The sequence below is a fragment of the Penicillium antarcticum genome, assembly GCF_028974205.1.
Source record: "Penicillium antarcticum strain IBT 31339 chromosome Unknown utg000006l_segment0_segment0, whole genome shotgun sequence".
Taxonomy (NCBI): Eukaryota; Fungi; Ascomycota; class Eurotiomycetes; order Eurotiales; family Aspergillaceae; genus Penicillium; species Penicillium antarcticum.
The window spans coordinates 2,320,004-2,344,710 of NW_026695304.1; the positions used below are offsets into that span (position 1 = coordinate 2,320,004).

The 24,707-nt window shown below is 49.1% G+C and overlaps 12 protein-coding genes across 12 annotated transcripts; 8 read left to right on the top strand and 4 right to left on the bottom strand.

Annotated features, from left to right (window-relative positions):
• Window positions 1-663: 663 nt before the first annotated feature.
• Window positions 664-2,274, bottom strand: N7508_006947 (FAD-dependent oxidoreductase; the record flags this gene model as incomplete). Its single annotated transcript, XM_058465013.1, has 4 exons — window positions 664-831; window positions 935-1,001; window positions 1,063-2,019; window positions 2,078-2,274. 4 exons carry the CDS (start codon window positions 2,272-2,274, stop codon window positions 664-666), a joined length of 1,389 nt encoding a protein of 462 aa, XP_058318866.1.
• A 1,120-nt stretch (window positions 2,275-3,394) lies between these two features.
• N7508_006948 (SDR family NAD(P)-dependent oxidoreductase) lies at window positions 3,395-4,272 on the bottom strand (the record flags this gene model as incomplete). The annotated part of the gene is made up of 3 exons (XM_058465014.1): window positions 3,395-3,885; window positions 3,936-4,178; window positions 4,227-4,272. The coding sequence occupies 3 exons, from the start codon at window positions 4,270-4,272 to the stop codon at window positions 3,395-3,397; spliced, it is 780 nt and encodes a 259-aa protein (XP_058318867.1).
• A 345-nt stretch (window positions 4,273-4,617) lies between these two features.
• N7508_006949 (CDR ABC transporter) lies at window positions 4,618-9,137 on the top strand (the record flags this gene model as incomplete). Its single annotated transcript, XM_058465015.1, has 7 exons — window positions 4,618-4,827; window positions 4,893-5,101; window positions 5,196-5,489; window positions 5,553-6,642; window positions 6,671-6,936; window positions 7,003-8,947; window positions 9,012-9,137. The coding sequence occupies 7 exons, from the start codon at window positions 4,618-4,620 to the stop codon at window positions 9,135-9,137; spliced, it is 4,140 nt and encodes a 1,379-aa protein (XP_058318868.1).
• Window positions 9,138-9,713: 576 nt separating this feature from the next.
• N7508_006950 (GPR1/FUN34/yaaH) lies at window positions 9,714-10,701 on the top strand (the record flags this gene model as incomplete). The annotated part of the gene is made up of 5 exons (XM_058465016.1): window positions 9,714-9,848; window positions 9,917-10,112; window positions 10,190-10,300; window positions 10,348-10,393; window positions 10,446-10,701. 5 exons carry the CDS (start codon window positions 9,714-9,716, stop codon window positions 10,699-10,701), a joined length of 744 nt encoding a protein of 247 aa, XP_058318869.1.
• A 268-nt stretch (window positions 10,702-10,969) lies between these two features.
• On the bottom strand, window positions 10,970-12,843 carry N7508_006951 (Carboxylesterase type B; the record flags this gene model as incomplete). Its single annotated transcript, XM_058465017.1, has 4 exons — window positions 10,970-11,599; window positions 11,669-12,091; window positions 12,168-12,659; window positions 12,739-12,843. The coding sequence occupies 4 exons, from the start codon at window positions 12,841-12,843 to the stop codon at window positions 10,970-10,972; spliced, it is 1,650 nt and encodes a 549-aa protein (XP_058318870.1).
• A 515-nt stretch (window positions 12,844-13,358) lies between these two features.
• N7508_006952 (MDR family MFS transporter) lies at window positions 13,359-15,114 on the top strand (the record flags this gene model as incomplete). The annotated part of the gene is made up of 3 exons (XM_058465018.1): window positions 13,359-13,831; window positions 13,888-14,032; window positions 14,083-15,114. 3 exons carry the CDS (start codon window positions 13,359-13,361, stop codon window positions 15,112-15,114), a joined length of 1,650 nt encoding a protein of 549 aa, XP_058318871.1.
• Window positions 15,115-15,524: 410 nt separating this feature from the next.
• Window positions 15,525-15,947, top strand: N7508_006953 (uncharacterized protein; the record flags this gene model as incomplete). The annotated part of the gene is made up of 1 exon (XM_058465019.1): window positions 15,525-15,947. The coding sequence occupies one exon, from the start codon at window positions 15,525-15,527 to the stop codon at window positions 15,945-15,947; it is 423 nt and encodes a 140-aa protein (XP_058318872.1).
• A 355-nt stretch (window positions 15,948-16,302) lies between these two features.
• N7508_006954 (Polyketide synthase enoylreductase) lies at window positions 16,303-17,701 on the top strand (the record flags this gene model as incomplete). Its single annotated transcript, XM_058465020.1, has 7 exons — window positions 16,303-16,481; window positions 16,562-16,674; window positions 16,732-16,812; window positions 16,881-17,303; window positions 17,363-17,397; window positions 17,454-17,592; window positions 17,649-17,701. The coding sequence occupies 7 exons, from the start codon at window positions 16,303-16,305 to the stop codon at window positions 17,699-17,701; spliced, it is 1,023 nt and encodes a 340-aa protein (XP_058318873.1).
• Window positions 17,702-17,894: 193 nt separating this feature from the next.
• Window positions 17,895-19,895, bottom strand: N7508_006955 (GMC family oxidoreductase; the record flags this gene model as incomplete). Its single annotated transcript, XM_058465021.1, has 3 exons — window positions 17,895-17,941; window positions 18,000-19,461; window positions 19,521-19,895. 3 exons carry the CDS (start codon window positions 19,893-19,895, stop codon window positions 17,895-17,897), a joined length of 1,884 nt encoding a protein of 627 aa, XP_058318874.1.
• A 359-nt stretch (window positions 19,896-20,254) lies between these two features.
• Window positions 20,255-20,836, top strand: N7508_006956 (nuclear transport factor 2 family protein; the record flags this gene model as incomplete). Its single annotated transcript, XM_058465022.1, has 1 exon — window positions 20,255-20,836. One exon carries the CDS (start codon window positions 20,255-20,257, stop codon window positions 20,834-20,836), a length of 582 nt encoding a protein of 193 aa, XP_058318875.1.
• A 367-nt stretch (window positions 20,837-21,203) lies between these two features.
• N7508_006957 (amidohydrolase family protein) lies at window positions 21,204-22,228 on the top strand (the record flags this gene model as incomplete). Its single annotated transcript, XM_058465023.1, has 2 exons — window positions 21,204-21,255; window positions 21,306-22,228. The coding sequence occupies 2 exons, from the start codon at window positions 21,204-21,206 to the stop codon at window positions 22,226-22,228; spliced, it is 975 nt and encodes a 324-aa protein (XP_058318876.1).
• Window positions 22,229-22,691: 463 nt separating this feature from the next.
• N7508_006958 (cytochrome P450) lies at window positions 22,692-24,494 on the top strand (the record flags this gene model as incomplete). Its single annotated transcript, XM_058465024.1, has 5 exons — window positions 22,692-22,791; window positions 22,844-22,907; window positions 22,968-23,347; window positions 23,398-23,970; window positions 24,037-24,494. 5 exons carry the CDS (start codon window positions 22,692-22,694, stop codon window positions 24,492-24,494), a joined length of 1,575 nt encoding a protein of 524 aa, XP_058318877.1.
• Between the last annotated feature and the right edge of the window lie 213 nt (window positions 24,495-24,707).

Consider the following 24,707-nt stretch of genomic DNA (forward strand, 5'->3'; position numbering starts at 1 on the left):
GCAGAAAAGAGAAGGGAGGGAGGAAAAGATTCAGGTGTGGACCGGTGGATCAACAGGGGGTATTTATACAAGGTTATACACTCTGCCCAGCTTCGATTTTAATGAGTTCTGAAGAATTTGCGCCCAATATTTTCACCGGATGAAAATGTTTAGCATCCAATTGGCAGTTTTATAGGCAATCCCGGGTATGGCGGGGTATGAGTCAATGAGACCTGGAGATTGAGTCATGAAGATATGTTGATATTTTCACTATGTATCTGAATCTTTGAGGAGCTTGATGCTATACTCTCTAACTAGTATGTTGCTTTATTCAAAATCATTTGCTGATCGCCATCGACAGAATTTCCTACTTTATTCATCGGTGGGGTCAAGACGTATACTTCCTCGTTGGTTTTGCGATATTACAAGTATATGAAAGTACGTGTAAATTATAAGCAATTGACCAAGTTGACTATTTTCAATTGAATGCTGCAAATGTAATTGCCTTTTCTCTGTGTCTAGAGCCTCCACACTGTGAAATATATTTCTCTGTACTCTGTACAAAGCTGTATCCGGCATCGGCCAAACGCCGAATCACGTGCGAGATGATGTGATCGGTTTGCACTGTTTGTCTAAATATGTGCGGGATGACCGGTGTCCTTCACACGATGATGTCGTATCAACTTAGACCTGGCACAAACGACCACCAGCCTCAACCTGCCAGTGATCACTGCCAACTGCTGTCGGCGCATAAAATGTCCGAAATGGATCGTATTTCGTCTTAATCGCATACAGCGAATCGTAATTGGAACCGAAAAAGGTCTGCTGCCAGTCTGGCTGTTGAGGATCCGCCTGTGTACATGGTTAGTTGTTGATCCACAGATCACCAAAGTGCTTGCCTTGCCTCATTCATATAACACCCCGAATCTGGAGTCAAGTCTGTCAGGATCGGAACCCACTCGCTTGTCATTCGGTCTGCTAGGATTTTCATCTGGGTGAGGTTTGCACCGCTAGGCCAGTCCCTGGAGTATGTGTTAGCAAACACATCAAAGCAGCAGCAAATCATATTGGAGAAGAGCATACGTAGACAGGATAACACTCATTGCTGCTGTACGCCACGCAGGCAGGACTGAATTCCAGATGGTGCCTGTCACTGATGATGAGACATTCAGACCAATGCCCACAAATGTAACCCCGTCTGCAGTGAGTCTCTGGACAGCATCTGTGAGCTGTGAGTTGTTCTGCTGGATAACGTCGAGCGGGATCAGACGACCGCCATATTGCGCGTTCTGTACCAATTGTGTTGGGTTGGGCTCGATTAGTTGCATGTAATGCTGGAAATAGGAAGGTGACTGGGTGATGTTCAGACTATAGGAGATGTTCAAATCATGCAGGTTTTGCAAAAACGGCGTGATAGACGCCTCAGCTTCCGCTGCTGTATGCATCGGCAGTGTTAACGGCGTGAGCAGGAACGATGAATGTGTGATCTGTGCAATGGCCATCCCACCAGCCGCGGTATATGTAGGCAGGTGACGATGATAGTGGCCAACAGCTTCAAAGAAACGTCCCGAGGAAGAGTCATCGCTCTGGAATTGAAGAACGACACCGGTAACAGGGAAATCAGGAAACGCTTTGACAGTCATGGAATATACGACTCCATATGTTCCCCCTCCACCCCCGGAAAGTGCCCAGTACAGATCTGGATGCTGGGTGGGAGTTGCGGTCAGCAATCGACCCATCCCATCCACCACCTCCCATTCCAAGACTTGGTCAGCCCCAAGACCGAAACGAGAACTTAGAGCTGAGTGGCCTCCGCCTTGCGTGTAGCCCCCGACAGGGCCTACCGTGGCACATTCCCCGCCTACGATCACCAGCCCTCGTGCATGGGCAGCTTCGTAGATGTCGACTCCTTGAACGCCTGCAGCCATCCGCACGGCTGGCCCGGTGTAGTGCGAACTGGTGTAATTCAGGAAGTCAATGTCCTTGAGATGATGGGTCCAAATGGATAGTGCGCCTGCACCGGTTGACTTTCCCAGATAACTAAATAAATAGAAAACATTAGCCCGTGAACATGCTACTTGCACCAGGTGACATGTACTCATGGCCTGTATTCCGAATGACGAAACGAATATTCCGTTCCTGAGAGAAACGGATAGTCTTGACAAAGTCGTCTGAGGAACTGGCATTGACCGCGTAACGAACCATTGCACCAAGTGTGCAGGGCTTTGATCGGGGTGTAAAGGCATCACAGGTATCATTGGCCACGGAGGCTGCCATGATAGAGGAGAAGGACATATCACTATTGGATTGGTGGGTTCAAAAATCGGAGATGGGGCTTGGATAGATCAATTCACTTACTGGAGCTCTGGATGCTTCCACTGCTGTTTTAGATAGTCACATTCGCTTGCTGAATAGAAGGGATCATGGCAAGCCTGTCCCAGTGGCTGCGTGGAAACTAAACGCCCCCCAATGGATGTATTGAAACGCGCCCAGTCATTTGATGATGGCCAACAACTATCACTGGGCATACATCGACAGTTCGTAGATGATGGTAAGCCGGTGGAACGTTGCACAACAGATAAGGTGCATAACAAGAAAAGACACAATGATAGTTGCAGACGCATTGTAAATTATCCCGCAGATCTAATTGCTTCATCTGCTGCTTCTTGGCCGAGGATCAATCTTATAGTCTCTGACCAGTTGACCATCGCGACCAATCCCTTAGCACGAATCATGCAAATGAGACGCAGTTGACCCATCTCCGAACGGAATACGAGGCTAATACCTCCATATGGGGATGGAGGGGAAGTACATATTTCTCGAATGGTTGTTGATATATGACGCCTATGAGTTGTTCACAATGAGTTCTCCTCTTGGCCCGAGAAGCGAGCTGCACGATCTAAAGTATGACAGCAGATCCACTAGTAGCATCTGCAGCATACCTTTCAGGCTCCGAAATCAAAACTCCGAATACTTTTTGGCATCTTACTTGTTATTTGGACACTAGGAGAAATTTGTAATCGACGATTCTGGTAGCCGAATCGGTGTTCTGTTAAGTAGGATATGCACGCCACGCCTCCAACTTTATGTACTATTGTCAGGCAACTTAACCCGAGGTGTTGAAAATGTAGACACATGAGTTGAAAAAAAAAATAGTCTCATCAAGAATGCGAGTAAAGACTGTTCAATACTTCCCCAGCACTGAAGACATACGTATCTATGACCTCTGCTGTTTTAGTGTTAACTATATCTAGTTCATTTTACTAATGCAATTCCTGACCCGAGCGTCATGTGCTAGAATATGGAAGCATGAACCGATCCGCGTGTTCAAAAAGTATGAATGTCATTGCTCAGTTTCGCTTGTCCCATGTATTATTTCGAGTAAAAGCGGCTTAGTTTCTCTCCAGGTTCAAATCTAAAACTGGGTGCCCACATGGATTCCACCATCGACCAGCATGTTCGTGCCGGAAACGAAGCTAGCGAGAGGACTCGCCAGGAACACCGCCGCGTTAGCCACCTCAGTCGGTCCCCCCAAGCGCTTGAGAGGAATCTTCAGTCGCTGCTCCTCCACCCATTCGGGATTAATCTTAGAATAGAGCTCCCAGGGCCCTCCCTTGCACAGGATTGGTCCCGGCGAGATGGCATTAACCCGGATACCCTTTGGTCCCAAGAAGTGGGACAATTCCTGTACATGCTGCAGCTGTGCAGCCTTGCAGGGCCCGTAGGCTGCCGGAGGAGATCGGTAAAATTCACGGCCCATGAAAGAGCTCTGCACAATGATGGATGCCTGTGGAGACTTCTCCAAGAAAGGAGTGGCCGCCTTGACGAGCTCTACAAAACCCATCACATCAATGGCAAAACTGTTCTCCCAGTGCTCCGTCTCGCCCTCCATATGCATTGGCGAGGCTTCAAGAAGTCAGTATGTGACTACTTAGATGTTTCAGAAATGTACTTACCATTGGCGATGATCACGTCAATTCGTCCCAGTCGTTCAGCAGAGCTCTCAACCCACTGGACGAGCGCATCCTTGCTAGCCACGTCAAATGCTGTACCTACGGCGCGGGCTATATTTTCCTTATCAAGAGTTGCATGGAATTCATCAAACTCGGTATTGGTGACGGTGCGAGCGCAGTATGAGACATTGGCCTCCTCCTGGAGGAATTGATGTACCATTGCCTCGCCCATACCCCGCGTGCCTCCTAGTTGGTGTTAGTCACCTAAACATATTTGAATGCATTTCTTCTTACCTGTAATGAGTATGTGGGCGCCTTTGAGACCTGTAGTGAGCACCATGGTTGATGATAATTGGGGATTTAGGATGTGAAAATGGAAGTTGAGGTCGAAGTGGAATGGAAATGCAAAAAGAAGATAAGCTGCGGGCCGAAACTTTGTTTTCATAAGAGCTAAAAGTTACCTCTTTAACTGCTTTGGGCGAAGTTAGCCATCTGCTCCGGCTACAAAGGGAAATTGGCGCGAGAACACTTGACCCGATTGGGACTACATAACTCCGATACTCCTTTGGGCAATATCACTCCAAGGAAGCACATCATTGTTATCATTCTCTTTTCATCCCCTTAATTCCCACCCTTTTAGCAATGAATGGCCCTCGCGAGGAATCGATTGTAATTGCCTTTCACCATGGACGAGGCAAAGATCCCTACCGAGTCCGATGGGATGGTCGATACCGACGTACCGTCGTCGGCACCGTCAACTTCACCATCCCAGATCATCAAAATGGAGCCAATTGCAGATAGTGTTCGAGATTTTCTGAAAACGCGCCAGCCTGTTATCCCCGACCACACCGGCGTGGTCTTTGACAACATATCGGCCGTGGGAAGCGGCACCGGAGTGAGTACCATGGACATCCAACCAAGAAAATGAATCAGGAACCAATTGGTACTAACGAACAGTAGTCAAAAGATGCACCCACGGTCATGTCAGCGGCCAAGTCGGCCTTTGGGCTGTTAAGTCCCCTACAGAACAGAAAAAGCAGACAGTATTCTCGACCCATCCTTAGTGGATTCTCGGGCACAATTGAGCCTGGAGAAATGTTATTAGTACTAGGAAAGCCGGGGAGTGGCTGTACAACCTTTCTCAAAGCCTTGTCGGGATTGTGGGACGAGTATAAGGAGATACAAGGGGAACTCACTCTGGACGGTCATCCGCTGCAAGATGTGATGACACAGCGGCCTCAAGATATTCTCTTCTGTGGCAAGTCATAATTGCTGCCTGTTATTTGGATACAAACTGACAGAAGATTATCCTATAGCTGAGTCGGACGACCACTTTCCTACATTGACCGTTGCGGAGACCTTGCGCTTTGCGATTCGAGCACGCTGCGGTTCCCATTTCGCGGCCGCTCAAATTGAGACTATGGTAGCCCAATTGGCAAAGCTAATTGGTCTTGAGAATGTTCTCGGCACCAAGGTCGGGGATGCGAAGACACGAGGAGTCAGTGGAGGAGAACGCCGTCGGGTGTCTTTGGCAGAAGCCCTGGCCACCTGTGCTCGGTAAGTGCTATTTTCTGCTCATCGTACTTTAAAGTTGATCCACCGACTGATGCAACACCCCAGCCTGATATGCTTGGATAATCCGACTCATGGCTTGGACTCATCTACGGCGGTCGAATTTATGGAGATGATGCGCGAGTGGACGACCCAAAGTCGATGTGTAGCTGCAATGAGCGTCTATCAAGCCAGTGATGCAATTACCAACTACTTTAACAAAGTTCTAGTCATCAATTCTGGTCGCCAGATCTTCTACGGTCCGGTCGAAGAGGCGAAGGCATATTTCGAAGAACTTGGGTTTGACTGCTTATCCACCACAACTGTCGCCGACTTTCTCAACATGATGTCCGCCGATCCAGACGTGAGAAGGGCCCACGAAGGCAGAGAGAACCACATTCCACGGACTCCAGAAGAATTTGAGCGTTCCTTCAAAGGGAGTCGATTTCATCAGGAATTGCACGTATCGGTACAGGAGGCCAGGGAACGATCTCAAGCCCAACCAAATCCTCTCATTAAAGCACCAGCTTTTGCTCTACCTATCTGTCATCAGGTTTGGTACTGTGCAGGCCGTCAATTTCGCATTGTCACCAGTGACTACAGCTTGTGGGCGGTCGAGCTCACCACCATCGTCGTTCAAAGCCTGGTGTTGGGCACGCTGTTCCGAAACCAGCAGCAAACTACCAAGTCCCTGTTTATCTTTGCATCTGCATTGTTCTACTCTGTCTTAGTTCCGGCTCTACAATCCATGGCAGAATTTGGCAACGGATTCGCCCAAAGACCGCTGATCCTGAAACAGAAGCGATATCAGATCTCCCGCCCGATTGCTTACGCGTTCGGTTTGATTACCACAGATGTGGTATGGAAAGTGGCCGCGATCTGCTACAACATTCCCTTATACTTCTTGACCGGGTTCCAACGAACGCCCGGTAACTTTTTCACTTGGTTCTTGATCGTCTACCTGGAGCATCTTGCTCTGTCGATGTTCTTCCGCTCGGTGGCCATCTTCTCCCCTAATATGCATCGAGCAGTACTCCCTGTTGGAATCTTCTTTAACATGTATGTTTTGTACACGGGACTCTATGTACCTGCACCTCAGATGCAAGTATGGCTTGGCTGGCTGCGATATCTCAATGCAAGTATAAAACTTGTCCGAGGAGTGAAAGAATTATGCTAACATAAGGCAGCCCTTGTACTATGCATTTGAATCGGTCATGGTGAACGAATTTGGAGACCTAAGCTACCAATGCAGCCCTTCGGATCTGGTCCCATCGGGGCCAGATTATACCACATTAGCTCACCAAGTCTGTACAGTGGTGGGATCTCAGCCTGGAGACCTCCTTCTACCCGGGGCGTCTTACATCCACGCTCAGTACGGATTTGCACAGTCACATCTTTGGCGGAATGTAGGAATTAATGCGGCTCTGTTCGTCTTTTTCGCGCTTTGCTCTGGGTAAGTGACAATTTGTGACGTGTAAACTGTGAGAGAATCTCATGATTGACATTCAAAATTGAATAGAATTGGAATGGAAATGTTGAAGACACCCGCAGGTCAATTGGCCACCGTCTTTTACAAGAGTGGCCCTCGAGTGAGCCGCAAACATATCATTGACAGCGAAACAGGACCAGTTGACGCAGTTGGAAGTTCGGATGTACCTCCTGCGCAAAGCAGCAACGGGAATCAGTCACAATACGTTCAAGATCCTGACAAGAGCCATACACTGGCATGGACCAAGCTTAGTCTCGACCTCAAGACAAAAGAGGGCACTCGGCTCCTCTTGAACAGTCTAAATGGCTCTGTCAAAAGTGGGCAACTCAAGGCCCTGATGGGAGTTTCGGGCGCGGGCAAAACCACCTTGCTGAATGCACTTGCCGGTCGTTCCACCGTTGGAACTCTCACTGGAACCTTAGCGCTCAACGGGCAAGTTCTGCCTTCGTTTTTCCGAAGCCGAATGGGCTACGTGCAGCAGCAGGATATACATCTACCCACTCAAACTGTGCGCGAAGCATTGCAAATGACAGCGCGACTCCGACGCCCGGAGTCCATCTCACTGACAGAAAAGAATGCCTACGTCGAAAAAGTGATCGAATGGTTGAATATGGAGGAAATTGCTGACGCATTGGTTGGTATCCCGGGGGCTGGTCTCAATCTCGAACAGCGGAAGAAAGTAAGTATTGGCGTGGAAATGGCATCCAAGCCAGAGATCCTCTTTCTGGATGAGCCAACCTCGGGTCTTGATGGCCAGTCTGCCATGTTGATTGCTGGTTTGCTTCGTCGCCTGGCAGACTCTGGTCAAGCCATTCTGTGCACTATACATCAACCGGCGGCTGAGCTGATTGAGCAGTTTGATCAGCTGTATCTCCTTAGCCGGGGAGGAAACTTGGTTTATGACGGGCCACTTGGAGCACGCTGTCACCAGGCAATCGAGTATTTCCAGCCACGTAGTCGACCCTGCGGCCCGGAAGAGAATCCAGCAGAGTATTTCCTGGCGGTGATTGGAGCAGGGTCTCGCAATGACGCCCATATTGATTGGCCGATTCTCTGGCATGACAGACAGCAGGATGAGGAGCGAGAAAAGACCGAGCACAGCTTGATCCCCGCAGACCAAACACCACCGATGGAGCAACAGTCCATGTATTCTACACCATTCTATGTCCAGCTGTGGGTCGTGGTTCAGCGAACTTGGCTCTATTACTGGAGAGAACCGGATTACCTCACATCCAAGCTCTGGATGAGTGTCGGCAATGCCCTCCTGAATTCTCTTACGTATCTACAGTCTCCCAACACGGAGCGAGGGGCATACAACAGGGTGTTTTCCGCATTCATGTCACTAATCGTGGGCCCTCCACTGGGGCTGCAGGTGCAACCGCGCTTCGTGACCTTACGGGATATTTTCGTTCTTCGCGAGCGGGAGAGCTTGACCTACCACTGGATGGCGTGGGTTTTATCTGCTTTTATCGTGGAGTTACCATTTACATTTCTCAGCGCACTGATTTATTGGCTACTTTGGTACTTCCCTGTTGGATATTTCTACGCCCCCGACCGCTCAGGATACAGTTTCCTCATGTATGAGCTCTTTGCAGTCTTTGCCACCAGTTTGGCTCAGCTATGTGCATCTCTGATGCCAAACATTGAGGCTGCCTTTGCTGCCAACGGATTCTTCTTCATGTTCTGCAACACCTTTGCTGGGACACTTTCTCCAAAGCCGGTGACCCCCTCCGGTTGGAGCTGGTACTACAAGGTCTCTCCCCTTTTCTACTGGAGTGAGGGTGTTACCGTGGATATTTTGCATGATTTGCCAATTCAGTGCAAGGGCTCAGAAGTATCAATTTTCTACACGGTGAATGGAACAAGCTGTGGCCAGTATGCCCAGGAGTTTCTCAAAACCGCCACAGGATACCTGCTCAACCCCGAAAGCATGAAGGAGTGTGAATACTGTCAGTACAGCGATGGCCAATCATACGTAAGCAATCTCTCCCCATGAAGTGATGACAATGGCATTGTTCCAGAAACTAATCATTCAATAGTACCTGCAATATGGCTATGAGTTTGCTAATCGACACCGCAACATTGGCATTTTCATCGGGTTCATCGCGTTTAATTTTTCCATGGTTTTGGTCATAACCTATCTTACCAAGATGCGTCGTCAATGATAGAAGATAGGTTATGTTTGGTTGTGAATTTCAGGCTATACAAGGAACTGAATTGGGGGAACGGCATTTTGAATTTATTGTAGAAAGACTAAGATCGATAGAACAATGCAATTTGAACAATCGATTACCATCTCTCCAAGCCCAGTCCGTATGATTCTGCTCCCAGTAAATTGTTCCTGGTTCCAAAACGCTTTACACCTAAGTAGGATTAATATATCCTCCCTGAGAGCTCCGGTCGTGCAGTAGTGTTCTTTCCAGATCAAGTCTTTCCCAACACCAGAACAAATTTGAAAAATGGAACTATCCTAACATTGGGAAGTAAGATATCACGAGTATGATACTTGTTTTCTTGGCTTCTCTGATTTGGGAAACTAATTTCCAACTCCATGGAGTAAGCATCAACTTCTCATACCAAGTTGTCTTGGCTACCCAAGCCCAATCAGTCCTTGATTGACAGATAGAACGCTGATGCATATTTAGACCTGCACCGTTTCTTCAGGAAATCTAAGGGCTGATATTTCCTGCAACCCCTCTTTTCTTTATCTGCACGACCGCTTTCCTTCTGGGATAATCAAGATGAAACTCTCAAGTGACGAAATGATCACGGGATCATCAGAGGAGAGCGCTCAGCTGAGCTACAATGCTTCAACCTGTCATACTGGAAACGGGCGGGAACAGGCATTGCAGCCTTTCTCGCAGATTGGCAGTCCAGTAAGATACCCTATCTGCACATATTGATAACACCAGGCCGTAATCTTACAATTCACCCTCTACTACAGACAGCTCTGGGTATGGGCGGCTTCGCCATTGCGTTTACTACTCTATCAATGAGTCTCATGGAATGGAGAAGTGCGGCTATTACAAATGCTTATATCGGCAACTGCTTCTTCACCGCCGGTATGGGCCTGGTAATGGTGGCCCAGTGGGAGCTCGTGCGTGGTAACTCCTTTGGGCATACCGTCTTTGGAGGGTTTGGTTAGTATCACGATTTCTATATCCTGTTATCTGCCTCGGAGTTTCAGTGGCGTATCTGATTATCTGACTGTATTTAGGTTTGTTCAACCTAGCTTTTGGGGCGATTAATGCACCTGCCTTTGGTGTGGCGGATGCTTTCAAAGATGATCCTGCTGCATTGGATAATGCCATTGGATACTTTCTTCTCGGTAATTTAGGTCTTTCTGCATTTGCGACTCAGCTAATATGATGATAGTATGGGGGATATTCGTTCTATTCTTCACCATAGCTGCAATGCCAATGTCAGTGGCCAAGTTTATCTGAAAAGTTTTGACACAGCTAATTGGAAGACAGGAATTTTGTGTATACGGCCATGCTTGGAACCTCCCAAATCACCTACACTGTGTTGGCAGCCTCGTACTTCTCGATGGCTGATGATCATGTCTCTACTGGGGTCGCTTTGAAAAAGACTGCGGGGGCATTCGGATTTGTCTCCGGGCTGTTTGCATGGTATACTGTCGGACACCTGATGTGTCAGGATGCGCTCCTCTTCTCGTTTCCGCTGGGGGATACAAGTTCCTTGTATGCACGATTGCGACGGAAGAGATGATGTGTTAGGCGACCAGGGCTCTGGGTATCACGTACCTGATGGTTATAGGTGGATGAGCTGTGGCTTTTAGGTTTGATAGCTAGGGAAGTGACTGTGGAGTTTAGGTTGCTGCCCTGTGCATCATATTCTATGTTTTGATGGTGTACACCGGTGGATGTAGGCAACTTGACTCGGAAAATATGTTTCAGCGACGACAGGATAGGGCTATATATCAGAGAAACTGCAAGAAATAAACCCTTATTTCTGTTCTATTACTCTACACACTTCATCAGAAGTCAACCTGCTGCCAGTACAAGCATCGGTCTGTGTTCGTGGAGGCCGACTTGACACTCACTCCATTATCTCCCATATAAAGCAGATCCGCTTGTCCGTAGTAGAGAGGCACTTTAGGATATCCCTCGATATTTGGACTACCTGTCTTAACAAACTGCACGATTTGGCGTTGCATCAAATGTGCGATTGTGACATTCAATGAGTCAGAGCTTTCTCCGTTGTAAAAGACCGATGTGGTATCTGAAAGATGCATCGCAGGCGTCACTGCGTATTCAATTGCATACCCCGGCGTAGCGACGGCGCTGTGTAGATACCGAGTGTTACAACTGGTAGTAAGCTCAGACCAGAACAAATTCGCCCGTTCATGCTGACTGCGATATGGCCAGCTGCCGTCGAAGATGGGTGGGTAAAGCACCTTGATGGCATGAGCGCGTACGCTGGAATTGGCCCCAGGGAGCAGCACATCGACATATCTTCCAAAAGTGGCATCGTCTGTGATATTGGCTGGGGCCAAAGCAAATCCTTCGTTGGAAGTGTAGGATGTGAGGACTCGCACGGAAGAATCAACCTTGTGCTCTAGCAAGAGTCGCTTGGGACTGTCGGGTACAAAATATCCATCAATGGCCTACCATGAGGTGAGTAATGGTGGGCATATTTTGATTGAAAGAAGCAGATGCCCCAGGATAGTACTTACTGGTCCCAATATACCAGCTCCATACGGACGAGTTGCAACCAACACATAGTTTGCATCCATCAAGGTCTGAGACGGCAGAAGCCGGGCCTCTTCGATGCTGCTTACATTCAACAACCCCAGGAATGTATCCAGTAGATTGTCCTCAATGGCCGGGGTCTTGGTGCCCGCTTCCCAGGCTGGACTTTGCGCAATGATCTGGGCAAATGGAGGGGGAATGGCACGTCCATAGGCCGTCAATTGCATCGTCATCGAACCCCCACCAGCCGAAACACCCATGACTGTGACGCGCGAGGGGTCCCCTCCAAACTTAGTGATATGCCGCTGTATCCACTCGAGTGCTAATCGCTGATCATACAGTCCGGCGTTGGAAAGGCCCCCGGCAGATCGGAACTTCTGGCCAGATAGCCATCCAAATACACCCAACTAGATGACGCCATAGAGTGTAAGTCACTAGAAGGTCAAGAGAATGAATGTAGACGACAAAGAAGATATAACGTACTCGATAATTAACTCCGACATAGATCACACCAGGAGAACCATCTTCCACGCTGGTGTGAATCAAACCAGAAGGATTCTGACCAGACTTGTCCCCAGACACATATGCTCCATCCTGGAAATACACCAGCACAGGCGCACCATGTCGCATGGACATGACCTTCTCCGGGACATATACATCAAGAAACAGGCAATCTTCGGACTCTAAAAGATTTCGCTCTGCAGCGGTGGGTGCGCTGGTACAGCCATCCAGTCCATAGACCTGGTCATACGCAGCGGTAAAATTAAAACTCGAGCCCGCAGTCTCGGCAGCGACAAACTCATTCTGCACATCGAACCAGCATGCCTGAGACTGAGGACAGATATATCCCAGTCCTGTGCCATTGACGATCTCGCGAGTGTGATTGAGCGGGGAGACGGGGAGGGCGAATCGCAGGGATCCTAGCGGAGGTTCGGCATAGCGAATATTGGTAAACTGGTAATAGTGACCCGTAGACTATATGCTCGATTGATCATCAGAAGCTTTCAAAGCCATCTTTTGTTTGCTTTTCCTCTGTCACGGGCACGGTACTTACGTTAAAGCTAATTGCTTGGTGGCGCTGATAGCCCAGGTCCACTATGGGCAAATTGGCTGCAGCCACTGAAGTGATCTGCAGACAGGTCCAGATGATTGGTAGCATTCCGATGTTGGAAATGAGATAATTAATGACGGTTTGTTTATCAATTGAATTTTGTATATTTATTTTAGCTGGTATATATAGTAGCTCTTATATTTAAATGTAGCATGCAACATCATAGTGCTCCATCGACGTCAAATCTCCGGCTTGGAACCCTCAATATAGAAAACGACTACTCCGTAGTGTACATGAGGTTAGGGCTAAAAGTGGCACCTGCTACCAGCTTAGTCACAGCCTGATTAGAAATGGCTGAATCGGGTAATAGGAGTTCCCAAAGGAGAATCGGAGTTCGTCAGCCCAATGGTAGTCTGTGATTGGTCAGAGCTGCAAGTTGACAAAGCCAACCGACCCAAAGGAGTATGTTCTCTTCTCTGCCAGCTCCCATTTAAATCAATAGAAACCGTCAATATGAATACATTTGGCTATCCCCTTCATTCTAAATATCTCTCTACCTTCTCTCCTCCACCCAATTGGGCGTTCCTACCTACGACGTGACGCTCGGTTCGCCTTTCTCCACCATGTCTATAAAAGATTCGACAAATTCGACGAATGAGAGCGTACTCGAGAGTCAGTCTCCGGCCCGCTTAGAAGACTCAATCCCGATCGCAGCTCTGGATGCCGAGAAGGATGAGCCCAAAGAGCGTGATATCAAAGGCATTCGCTGGCTACTCATTTGTATTGCCGTCTTCTCTGCCAACCTGCTCTATGGCTTGGACAATACTATCGTAGCCGACATCCAGGGAGCCGTCGCAGGCGCGTTCGACGAGTACTCCCGGCTCGGTTGGCTCGGTGTAGGCTTCACCTTGGGATCAGTGGTTTTCATTCTCCCATTGGGAAAGGCATATGCTATTTTCGATACCAAATGGCTCTTTCTCGGCTGTTTGACCATGTTTGCCGCCGGTAGTGCCCTCTGTGGAGCAGCTCCCAGTATGAACGCTATCATTATTGGGCGTGTGTGGGCGGGAGCTGGTGGAGCGGGCATGTATCTGGGGTAAGTGTGTCGTGACTGGTAAACGCAATGAAACAAAAAACTAACGACTTACCTAGAAATTTGAACCTGATCACCATTTTGACCACCCCTAAGGAACAGCCCGTGTATGTGGCCCTTGTCGGATTGATCTATGGTACCGGCTGCATCCTGGGCCCTATCATTGGAGGCGCCTTTGCTGATAGTTCGGCCACCTGGAGATGGGTACGTTGGGTCTCTTTCTTTCCTCTCCGACCATGCTAACTGCAAAACAGGCATTCTATCTCAACCTGGTTATCTTTGGTGTGATGTCACCCGTCTATATCTTTCTCTTGCCTTCCTTACCGCGCCCGGCAGGCGAAGGCCGCAACTTCGCCAAGAAGCTTGTGGAGCTGGACTGGGTGGGCACCGTCTTGTCGGCTGGCATGCATGTCGCCATCATTCTGTTCATCGTCTTTGGTGGAGTTGAATGGCCCTGGACAGATGGGCGGAACATTGCACTATATGTGGTCTCTGCTGTCTTGGTTGTGGCCTTCGTGCTGAGCCAATACTATTGTATTGGAACCAACAAGGACGAGCGATTGTTCCCTGGCGAGTTCTTGAAGGACCCCACGATGATTGTCCTTTATGTTTTGATGGCCTGTGGTGGTGCCGCACTCTTCGTGGCGGTCTACTATATCCCGCTCTACTTCCAGTTCGTTCACGGTGACTCTGGCATCATGTCAGCGGTGCGACTATTGCCATTCATCTGCTTCTACGTGGCGACCATCTTGCTTTGTGGATGGCTCATGCCCAAGACTGGCTACTTCATCCTCTGGTACCTCGGAAGTGGTGTTTTCATGCTTATTGGCTCCGTGTTGATGTACACCGTGCGGTTTGATACCAGTGCCGCCAACGTTTATGGGTACTCCATCCTCATGGGCTTGGGAATGACCACAACGCAGGCCGCCTACGCAGTCGGACCAGCACTGGTGACCCCAGACCGTGTGGCTGAGTGTATTCAGTTCATGAACATTGGCCAGGGCCAGAGTCAGCTGTTGGGACTGGCCATTGCAAGTGCCATTTTCCAGAGTAAGACTCTCAGCGGGCTCAAATCACTGTTGGGAGGTAAGGGTTACTCGCAGGCAGAAATTGAAGGTGCAGTCGCCGGCGCTCAGAGTACCCTATTGGAGCGGCTGCCCCCGGCCTTGAAGGTGGAAGCCTTATCGGTGATTGTCGATTCAATCGATGCTGTCTACGTGATGGCTATTGCGGCCGGAGCCCTCTATGTGATTGCATCTTGTATGCTGCCGCGTCGTCGGTTCTAGACCAATTTGGACAGCACAACAACTACAAACCGAGACCTCAGAATGAGACACTGAGATTGGATATGTGAATGGCAGTCGATTTGGTACTGCGGACTATTCTTTTCTTTGGGCGCGAGGTATACCTCTAGACTTCGTTTTCTCTTTTTATTCATTATAATGTACCTAGTTGGTAGAACTAAAACATATCACCTCTTGCTATTCAAACTTCTACTTTACTTGCTATGATGTCACCGCCCCCATCTTGGATCAAAAGCCCTGGGAATTGTGGAGCAAACAAAGTCCAACCTGCGCGATCTTACAGGATGAGCTAAAGAAGGAACTGAACACGTGGAAATGTCGTAGTGAAAATGGCCCCTCGTCTCTTCTTTTGGCCCCCTTTTCTCTTTCTCCTCTTATCCCCAGTATTTACAATGTCCAACACCAAATCCATCCCCAATCCGGAGCGCGCCAAAAAGCCAGCCAATATCTATTACGTAGTGCCATATTTCGCACGTGTCCTATGTTCCTACGTCTTCATCGGTTCATTCACATTGGCCTGGGTAGCTGACTACCTCACACTATCTGGCAAAATATGGATGTGGACCGCGTTTGCATTATCCTGCGCGCTAGCGATCGCTATACATCCGACTATCGCCACCGAGAAGATCAAATTCGATGAAAAAGGGTGTCCCGTGAAAGTACGGCGCCCGCTGGTTGGATTTAAGAAATGGGAATACATATTGGATGTGGAAGGTATTGAGAATGGACATTATGAGGATCTTGATGGACAAGGGAATACTGACCCGAGAATTCATGATGGGTATCGGTATACATTTGCTTGGATTCGGATCTAAAAGATGATAGTTGGTCTTTTCATATGTTGTTGACATGTTTCGCATGTCTGAACAGACTTCTCGGTGCATGTGGTTGCCCGTCTGTAACCATAAATGAACTTGCATTATTTCGCAACCTTGCCAGGATTGTCGTATGCATCATCTTAGCTTCCGCTTAAAAAGCAAGAGGCAGGCACGAATATGGCAATGTACTAGTACGCATGTCTGGTCTCCGGAACTCCGACTCCGCATCCTAATCAAGACGTGTGAAACTATCTACGGGATAAAACAAAGGTATATATCATGTCTCCCTCCATCTTCCCCTCAACATCATCCTACAGTACTCAAGTCTCCTACTCTCCATTATTCAATCACAATGGCCGAACTTCCAGAAACCTACCAACAGGCGGTCTTCAAAGAACAAGGCGCAAGCCTCACTCTAGAAGAAGTCCCCTTGACCCTACCCAGCCGCGGTGAGATTCTAGTCAAGGTTGAAGCTTGCGGCGTATGTCATTCCGACCATTTTGCGCAGACGAATCTTATGGGCGGTGGATTGTAAGTCCACTTACTGAACTCCGTGACCAAAAATGCAGACAACAAGGACGACAAGCACGACTGACTCCATACTTCTATAGTCCCCTCGTTCCCGGCCATGAGATCATCGGACGTGTTGCTGCTGTGGGAGAAGGCGACACTGCTTGGAAGGTTGGAGATCGAATCGGAGGTGCATGGCACGGTGGACATGATGGTATTGAATTTCTGCCCCGGACATCTACAACCTTTTGGATATTGATATGCTAGGCAGGAACCTGCAGAGCATGCAAGAAGGGATACTTCCAGATGTGCGACAATGAGCAAGTGAACGGTATCTCCAAGAACGGTGGCTGTTCGTCTTCCCTCATTCTATGCTCCCACTCCACCTGTGCCACTGCTAATACCAATCTTCATCCCTAGACGCTGAATACTGCATAATCAACCACGAAGCAGCAATCCGCATCCCAGAGCACGTAAACGCAGCAAAATACGCGCCAATGCTCTGTGCAGGCGTCACGGTCTTCAATTCCATCCGACAAATGAATGTCCCACCCGGCGAAATTGTCGCCATTCAGGGCCTAGGGGGGCTCGGCCATCTGGCGTTGCAGTATGCGAATAAATTCGGATACAAGGTTGTCGCGCTATCACGGGGGTCCGAGAAAGAGAAATTCGCGCGGAAATTGGGCGCGCATGAGTATATCGATACCAGTCGGGATGATGCTGTGGCGAAGCTGCAGGAGATGGGCGGGGCGAGTTTGATTGTTTCGACGGCTCCTGTACCTGAGATTATTAATCCGCTTATTCAGGGGCTGGGTGTTCTTGGGAAGTTGTTGATTCTTTCTAGTAAGTCATTGTTTCAGAGCTGGATTACTGAGTCCAGGTCGAGGCTGATGAGGTCATAGTTGTTGGTGGTATTGAGATTCATACTGGCTTGTTGGTGAGTTGGGAGCTTTTTATAGAAGATATGAGAAGGGGAGATACTAATTTCAGTAGGTTGGAAAGGGCAAGTCTATTTGGAGTTGGCCTAGTGGCCATGCAACTGATTCCGAGGATGCCATTGCGTTTGCAGACTTGCACGGCATCAGCTGTATGGTGGAAGAGTTCCCCTTGGGAAAGTGCAATGAAGCATTTGGTAACTTATTTCCTGACTGGTTCCGGCTTTTTCTCTGACGGTCATGTTTTCTACAGATGCTATGATGGAGGGAAGTGTGCGCTTCCGCGCGGTTATTACGATGGAGTAAGAAGTTGGAAGGATATGTTACTGAGATTTCTATCTTACTTGATCAAGAGATGTGATGTAGTTGCCCGCTTGTGCTTTTCACTCTCAGGTAGCTTTCATTAATGTTGGTAGTTTCCATGATAGAATGAAAGGCACACGAGACTACTTCTACTTCAACTTCATGCTATGTCCCGTGTAACATTCTCCATGCTCTGTTAGCAATTGCCCGAAATGTCGCATGCAATCTTCTCTGCCAGTGCATCTACTCCAAGTTAGATATTATGTCCGTAAGGAGGAACTACGAGAAACGGATCACTTACAGATGGTAGATTGGGGATGGCCTGGTGGTAGGAGTGGGAAAGCCGAAGCATCCACCACACGCAAGGCATCAACACCGATCACTCGAGCTTTAGAGTCTACCACAGCCAGGGGGTCATTTAACTTGCCCATAGCACAAGTACAGGAGGCATGGAAAATAGTATCGAAGCTTTTCCGGACATGATCCAGAATTTGCTCATCTGTGGCGACTTCTGAACCCGGGAAATATTCAGGGCCAATGAGAATGGGCTTGATGGCAGTGGTCTTAAAGAAGTCGCGGGTCCGCTTAAAAGCAGCCACGGCTAGTTCGACATCTACTGAATCAGTGAGCCAGTTTGGGTTGATCACCGGTGGCACTGCAGCGTCGGAGGACAAGATCGTGACATTGCCCCGCGAGCGTGGCGTACAAAGCGATACCGCAATAGAAGCGTAGTTGTAGCCGTCGCTGGGGTTGTCTCGAATGTAGTTCTTTTGATAACCGAAATATCCCCCCATAGTGAGGAATTCCACCTCCGGCCAGTCGTCAGGATATTCTGCGAGGACCTTAAGGGTATGGTTCGAGAACCAGGCCGACCGCTTGGGTTCCGGGATCTTTTCCCATGCCAGGATATCTGAGGTGGGATTGGCATAGATCCCCGCGGCTCGCTCGTTGTAGTCGCGGTTGGCCTGGGCTTCGAATTCCTCATTTAGCAGGGCCGACTGCGTGAGAACATTCACTCGGTATGACGGGGCATAGATTATATGATCTTGCATGCCTTGGCCCACGCCCGGCCGGTCTGCCACTTTTCGGATACCATGCGCCTGCAGTGTGGCTGCGGGGCCGACACCTGAGACCATGAGTAGCTGGGGGGATTGGAAAGCTCCTGCTGAGAGTACAATTTCCTTTCGTGCCGAAAGCCTGTATTTATGACCCATTATTTCCACGTCGACTCCAACAGCTCGCTTGTCGTCAAAGATGATGCGTTTCGCCTGAGTAGATTGAAAAACTGTGAGATTTGGATCAGTGAGACCCCGACGGAGGAAAGAGGTCTCGGAGGACTCGCGATGCATGGTCGTGGCATTGATCGTATAGAGGCCGTACGACTGACCCATCAGCGCTCCACTCTGAAACCCTTTGCGGATCTTGAACCCAAGCTCAGCAAGGGCCTTTTGCCCCCACGTCGCAAATGCTTGGGCGTAATGAGGATAGGTCACGGACAAGGGGCCCTCGCCATTGCCCAGGACAGTAGGATCGCTAGCGACACTGGCATTGGCCCCGCGCAAAGACAAATTAGCGGGGGTATAATGAAGGCTCTTCTCGAAGAATGGCAAAAATTTCTCCCAGGTATAATTAGAATCCCCGACAGCGTCTGCCCATTGCTGGTACGACGCCTTGGTGCCGCGTTGATACGCCATGTAGTTGCGTGCCGAGCTGCCTCCTAGACACTTGCCTCGTGCGTAGTGACTCACCCTGTCGTAGGCACCCTGGATCACATTCCAATATCAGTCCTTGATCTTAATTGTGCTCGAATGAGATGGCTTACCGCTTGAGGGGTGGTATGGAAGCCCCAGTCGATGCCGGGCTGCCAATCGTCGAGATCGGTGCCAACGTAGAAGGCGTCTTGGGCGGGGATTTGACTTAGATTGCCATTATTCAGTTCATAGAAGCCTCCAGCTTCAATCACAGCGACAGTACCGGCGCCCTGTTCAGCCAGTCGGGTCGCAATAGTCAAGCCCGCAGTGCCCCCACCAATGACGAGGTAGTCAAACGTTTGGTTTTTGGGGATCCCGAAGGAGGATCCCAACATGCGTCGAGCATGCTCATTGCGGTGGGCTTGCGAGCTTGGTCCCTCCGGGATTGCAGCGCCAATTACAGCAACTGTGACGGCTGCTTGGAGAATGTATGATGTCAATCTCATAGTCGGTTGCCCAGTTTTCCAATTTCTTTCGCTGAAAAAAAGCATTATGCGGAGTGAATGCATTGAACAGCAAATTTCATGGTTTATCAGCACCGCGCTGCTTCAAGCCGTCCATCAGCTTTCCCCTCGGCCGAGGTGGAGAATCGCTGAAAAGCACCGTAGAGCCAAAAGGAGACAGTGGAACTCTCGGAGTCCGGTACTTCTTGTATTCAGATCCAAAAAGGCCTTCAACATGCGGAGTACCCCATCGAGGTGGGCTGATGCCTTGAAGGTTTCGAGGAAAGCCATAAGTATATCGAACTTGGTGCCGGAACTTTCAAAAGCCATTCCAAGCCGCTGTCCGCTTTTCACCTTTCGCAATGAAGACATCCATTTGGATCAGCCTCGCCGGGACTCTAGTAGCCGCCCAAAGCTATCCGGGGAATTACGGTTCCAGCGCGCCTCCACTGGGTCCCAGTGACTGGGAACGCACTCCGGTGTCAGTCTTCAACAAGGTGCTCAACACGCAGCCGGATCCCGATTATGACCTCCTGAAGGAGCTGGTGACCTTCGATTGCACATACATCTCATTGACATTCGACAATCCCACTCTGCACGGCATCATGCCCTGGGCGGGTACACACACCCACGTGGGTCCGCAGGCTTTCATCGACATCTTCACCCGCGTCGGTCTGTATTGGGACCGCGGGCCGTTTTCCATCGATCACATCTTTGGAAATGGCGGCAATGTCACTGCGTGGGGCTCCTTTACGGCCACATCGCGCATTCTGGGCAAGACAGTCATCTCGCCCTGGGCTGCACGGGCGCGTGTTAACTCCGCCAACCAGATCTTCGAGTTCCAGTGGATGGAGGATACGTTTACCACTGCCTCATCTTTCGGATTGGATAACAGCACGAAAGTGTTTATTTCGAACCCCGCGGGTGGAAACACCACTGTCTAGAGGGAGTGTGTTGTGAAGGACGAATATGGAGGAAGAACGTAAGGAGTTGCGGAGTGGGGGATATTTCCTCTTTTAGCACACCCAATCCATGCACTTCTTTGTCCGCAATTTGTAGACTCACTATTCTCTTGTCTTTTATTTGATAATTCCTGGGAGTCCTCAATACCCTGGACTAGCGTTCGGAGATCTTGCGCCCGCCTGTATGTACGTGGCAATGCCTGCTCTGAGGTTAGGATAGCTCCTCTGGACCTAGAGCAATGGCAGATCGGATAATCATGGACTGATCGCTAGTTATCTCTATTTGAATGAAAGACACCCATCATGAAGAACTCATTCAATCAAGCAATATTGCAACTGCTTAACCGCCATGACTAAAATCGACGTGCATCACCATTTCTACCCTCCGGCTATGCGTCAAGGTCAGTCCCAGAATTTTGTGCAAAAAGCTTCCTTAGCTAACCTCTAATAGCCTTGGATCGTGCAGGAGGAGATCCTTCCGGCTGGTATATACCCCCTTGGACACTGGAACTAGACCAGGACATGGCACGACAGATGAAAGTGACAACCACCATTCTCTCCGTCACTGCACCGGGGCCAGCAATCGAGCCAGAAGTTGCAGAAGCAGCAGCCCTAGCACGCAGCTGCAATGAATCAGCTGCTGCTATTCGGGATGCCCAACCCGGCCAATATGGCTTCTTCGCCTCGGTTCCCTCCCTATTTGACACGGAGGCTGTTTTGAAGGAAATTGACTACGCCTATGACACCCTTCAAACCGACGGAGTCACGTTGTTTACACGCTATGGCTCAGGTCCTCATTATCTGGGCCATGAAGCGTTCCGACCTATCTGGGCTGATCTCAGTCGCCGTGGTGCCGTGGTCTTCATTCACCCGACGCATCCGGTTGACACGCAGCTCATCAACCCTTGGCTTCCACAGCCTATGTTTGACTATCCGCACGAGACTGGTCGAGCTGCGATGGATCTGCTAACTAGTGGTATTATTCGAGATTATCCAGGATGCAAGATCATTCTCTCCCACGCGGGTGGGACTTTGCCGTATCTCATCTATCGGGCTGCTACTATGCTGCCTTTGATGCCTCAAACGCTGGGTTTGTCGACGGAAGAGCTAGTTGAGGATGCTAGAGGCTTCTACTTTGATACAGCTATCTCGTCCAACCCGGTCACTTTGAAGGCGCTGTTTGAGTTCGCTGCACCAGGCCATGTGCTCTTCGGAAGTGACTTTCCCAATGCTCCGGGTGATGCTATTCAGCATTTCACGCGATTCTTAGAGGAGTATGATATGTCATATGAGACCAAGCTACAGGTCAATAGTGGTGCAGCATTGGAGCTATTCCCGCGACTGAAAGGGATCCTGGACCAAGCGAGGCTCTGAAGAGGCAGTAGATCAGAAGTGGAAGAACATTGGTGCAACATTTGTTCGACCCGTGTTCCCACTATTAGTTTCTTCTCGATAGCATAATTTCAAATTAATACAAGAGTCATACCATCCTATCTAGTGATCAGAATGGGTTCAGTCTTTTCATGATGCTTCTTAGCAAGATGATAGTTTTCCCTTCTATTAGCAATGATTGTTCTAATCAAACATTCGGATCATTGTACCAGGGCATACCTGCTTAGGCCATCAGATTGGCTCTGCTTGAGATTATTCAGAGCCTTCTTGGGATTAGAAAATCATTCCCTTTCATGGTAATCTAGTGAGGAGGACACTCCTTTAGGCAAGCCATCCCCTTTAGGTAGCACTGCATACTGACGATACATGAACCCCTCGCCAGTCGCCCGTAAATCTATAAGTCCTGCCCTTGATTCATTCGAGGTAAATTCAATAATCAGCCTGAATGGAACCACTATTGTTGTTACTACTGGTCTTGCTACCAGTCATCGTGCTCGCACGATATGCCTTCACCTACGGCCACCGGATCAGCACTATGCCCCACGGTGAGCTTAAGATACACAGATTATACTGAAAGTCTTACTGATCTGGACCAAGGTCCATCTACTCTGCCTTTCATCGGAAATATTCACCAGATTCCCAAGAAATATACCCACGTCAAGTATGTATCAGTACACTTACCCGAGAGCAGTAGTTCTTATTAGCAATACCCTGTATTTAGATTTACGGAATGGGCCGCCAAGTATGGCGGGTTATACATGCTGAAGATCGGGAATGGCAACATGGCCGTCATCACCGATCGCCGACTGGTCAAAGAAGTCGTCGATCGCAAGAGCGGCATCTACAGCCATCGCCCTCATTCCTTTGTATCGCACGAACTCATCACCCAAGGTAATCATCTGCTAGTCATGCACTATGGCGACCAGTGGCGCACATTTCGACGATTGATTCACCAACATCTGATGGAGTCTATGGTCGACAGCCACCATCTCGAGATAGTCAACGCTGAAGCTATCCAGCTTGTGCATGACTACCAAGTCGACCCCGAGCACCATATGTCCCACCCCAAGCGATTCAGTAACAGTATCACCAACTCGATTGGTAAGTCTTGTTATACTCACTACAGATATATTCCTAAACATCTCTTACAGTATTCGGAATCCGGACGGCTAGCAAGGATGGATCGAACATGCGACGCCTTTACAAACTCATGGAGGAATGGTCTGAGGTAATGGAAACCGGCGCAACACCCCCAGTAGACCTATTTCCCTGGATGAAATTGCTGCCACAATGGCTATTCAACAACTACATTAGCCGAGCCAAGGCCATTGGCGTACAGATGGAGACCCTCTATCAGGACATTCTGAGCAAGGTGATCAAGCGACGAGAAGGTGGTCTCAATCAAGGCACATTCATGGATCACGTCTTGGATGGCCAAGAAAAATATCATCTTCCACCGCACCAGCTGGCCTTTATTGGCGGTGTTTTGATGGAAGGTGGCTCTGACACGAGTTCCAGTCTCACTCTGGCTATTGTACAAGCCTTGATTCAAAATCCCGAGGTCCAACAAAAGGCACATGCGGAAATTGATGCTGTTGTTGGGCATGGTCGATCTCCTGTGTGGGCAGATCTTGAGCGATTGCCCTATATCAATATGATCGTCAAGGAAGGCCATCGGTGGAGGCCGATTCTTCCACTTTGTTTCCCACATGCATTGGGAGAAGGTGCGTTTATTTGTCCCTTTCTTCTTTCTTCTATCCATGTATCTTTTAACAACGGACTTTATACAGACGACTGGGTCGATGGCAAGTTCCTCCCCAAAGGCACCACAGTCGTGATCAACACCTGGGGCCTACACATGGATCCCTCTCAGCCCGATAATCCAGCCGCTTTCATCCCAGAGCGTTTCGCCAACCACCCTCAATTAGCCCCCGAATATGCGGCAGGGTCATGGGAGCGTCGCGACCACTACGGATACGGAGTAGGACGTCGCATCTGCCCTGGCATCCACCTTGCCGAGCGCAACATGTTCCTGGCCATTGCGAAACTGGTATGGGCGTTTGACTTCCAGCCGGGTGAGGGTCTGATGGATAGTGATCCTGTGACTGGGTATCATAATGGCTTCCTTTACTGTGCCAAAGATTACCCATGCCAACCTGTTGTGCGCAATGAAGTTATTCGGGATACTATCCAGAGAGAGTATGCTACTGCGACCGAGAATGTTTTTTCCCGGTTTACTGAGGGATAGATGGCAATTTCAATGCGTGCATGCAACCATTGGTGGAGCTGTGGTGAATAGAATGACCTGATGTTTGTTTTCGTGGCTTATTCAGGGTGTCCCTGAGTTGCTCAGTCTCTTTTATGATAAATCATACTGCAGATCGAATTTGAATTGTGATTTGAGTGAGCTCATTAAGCTCACCAGTTGACTTAGTGGAATTGCATGTCCCAATCTTTATTT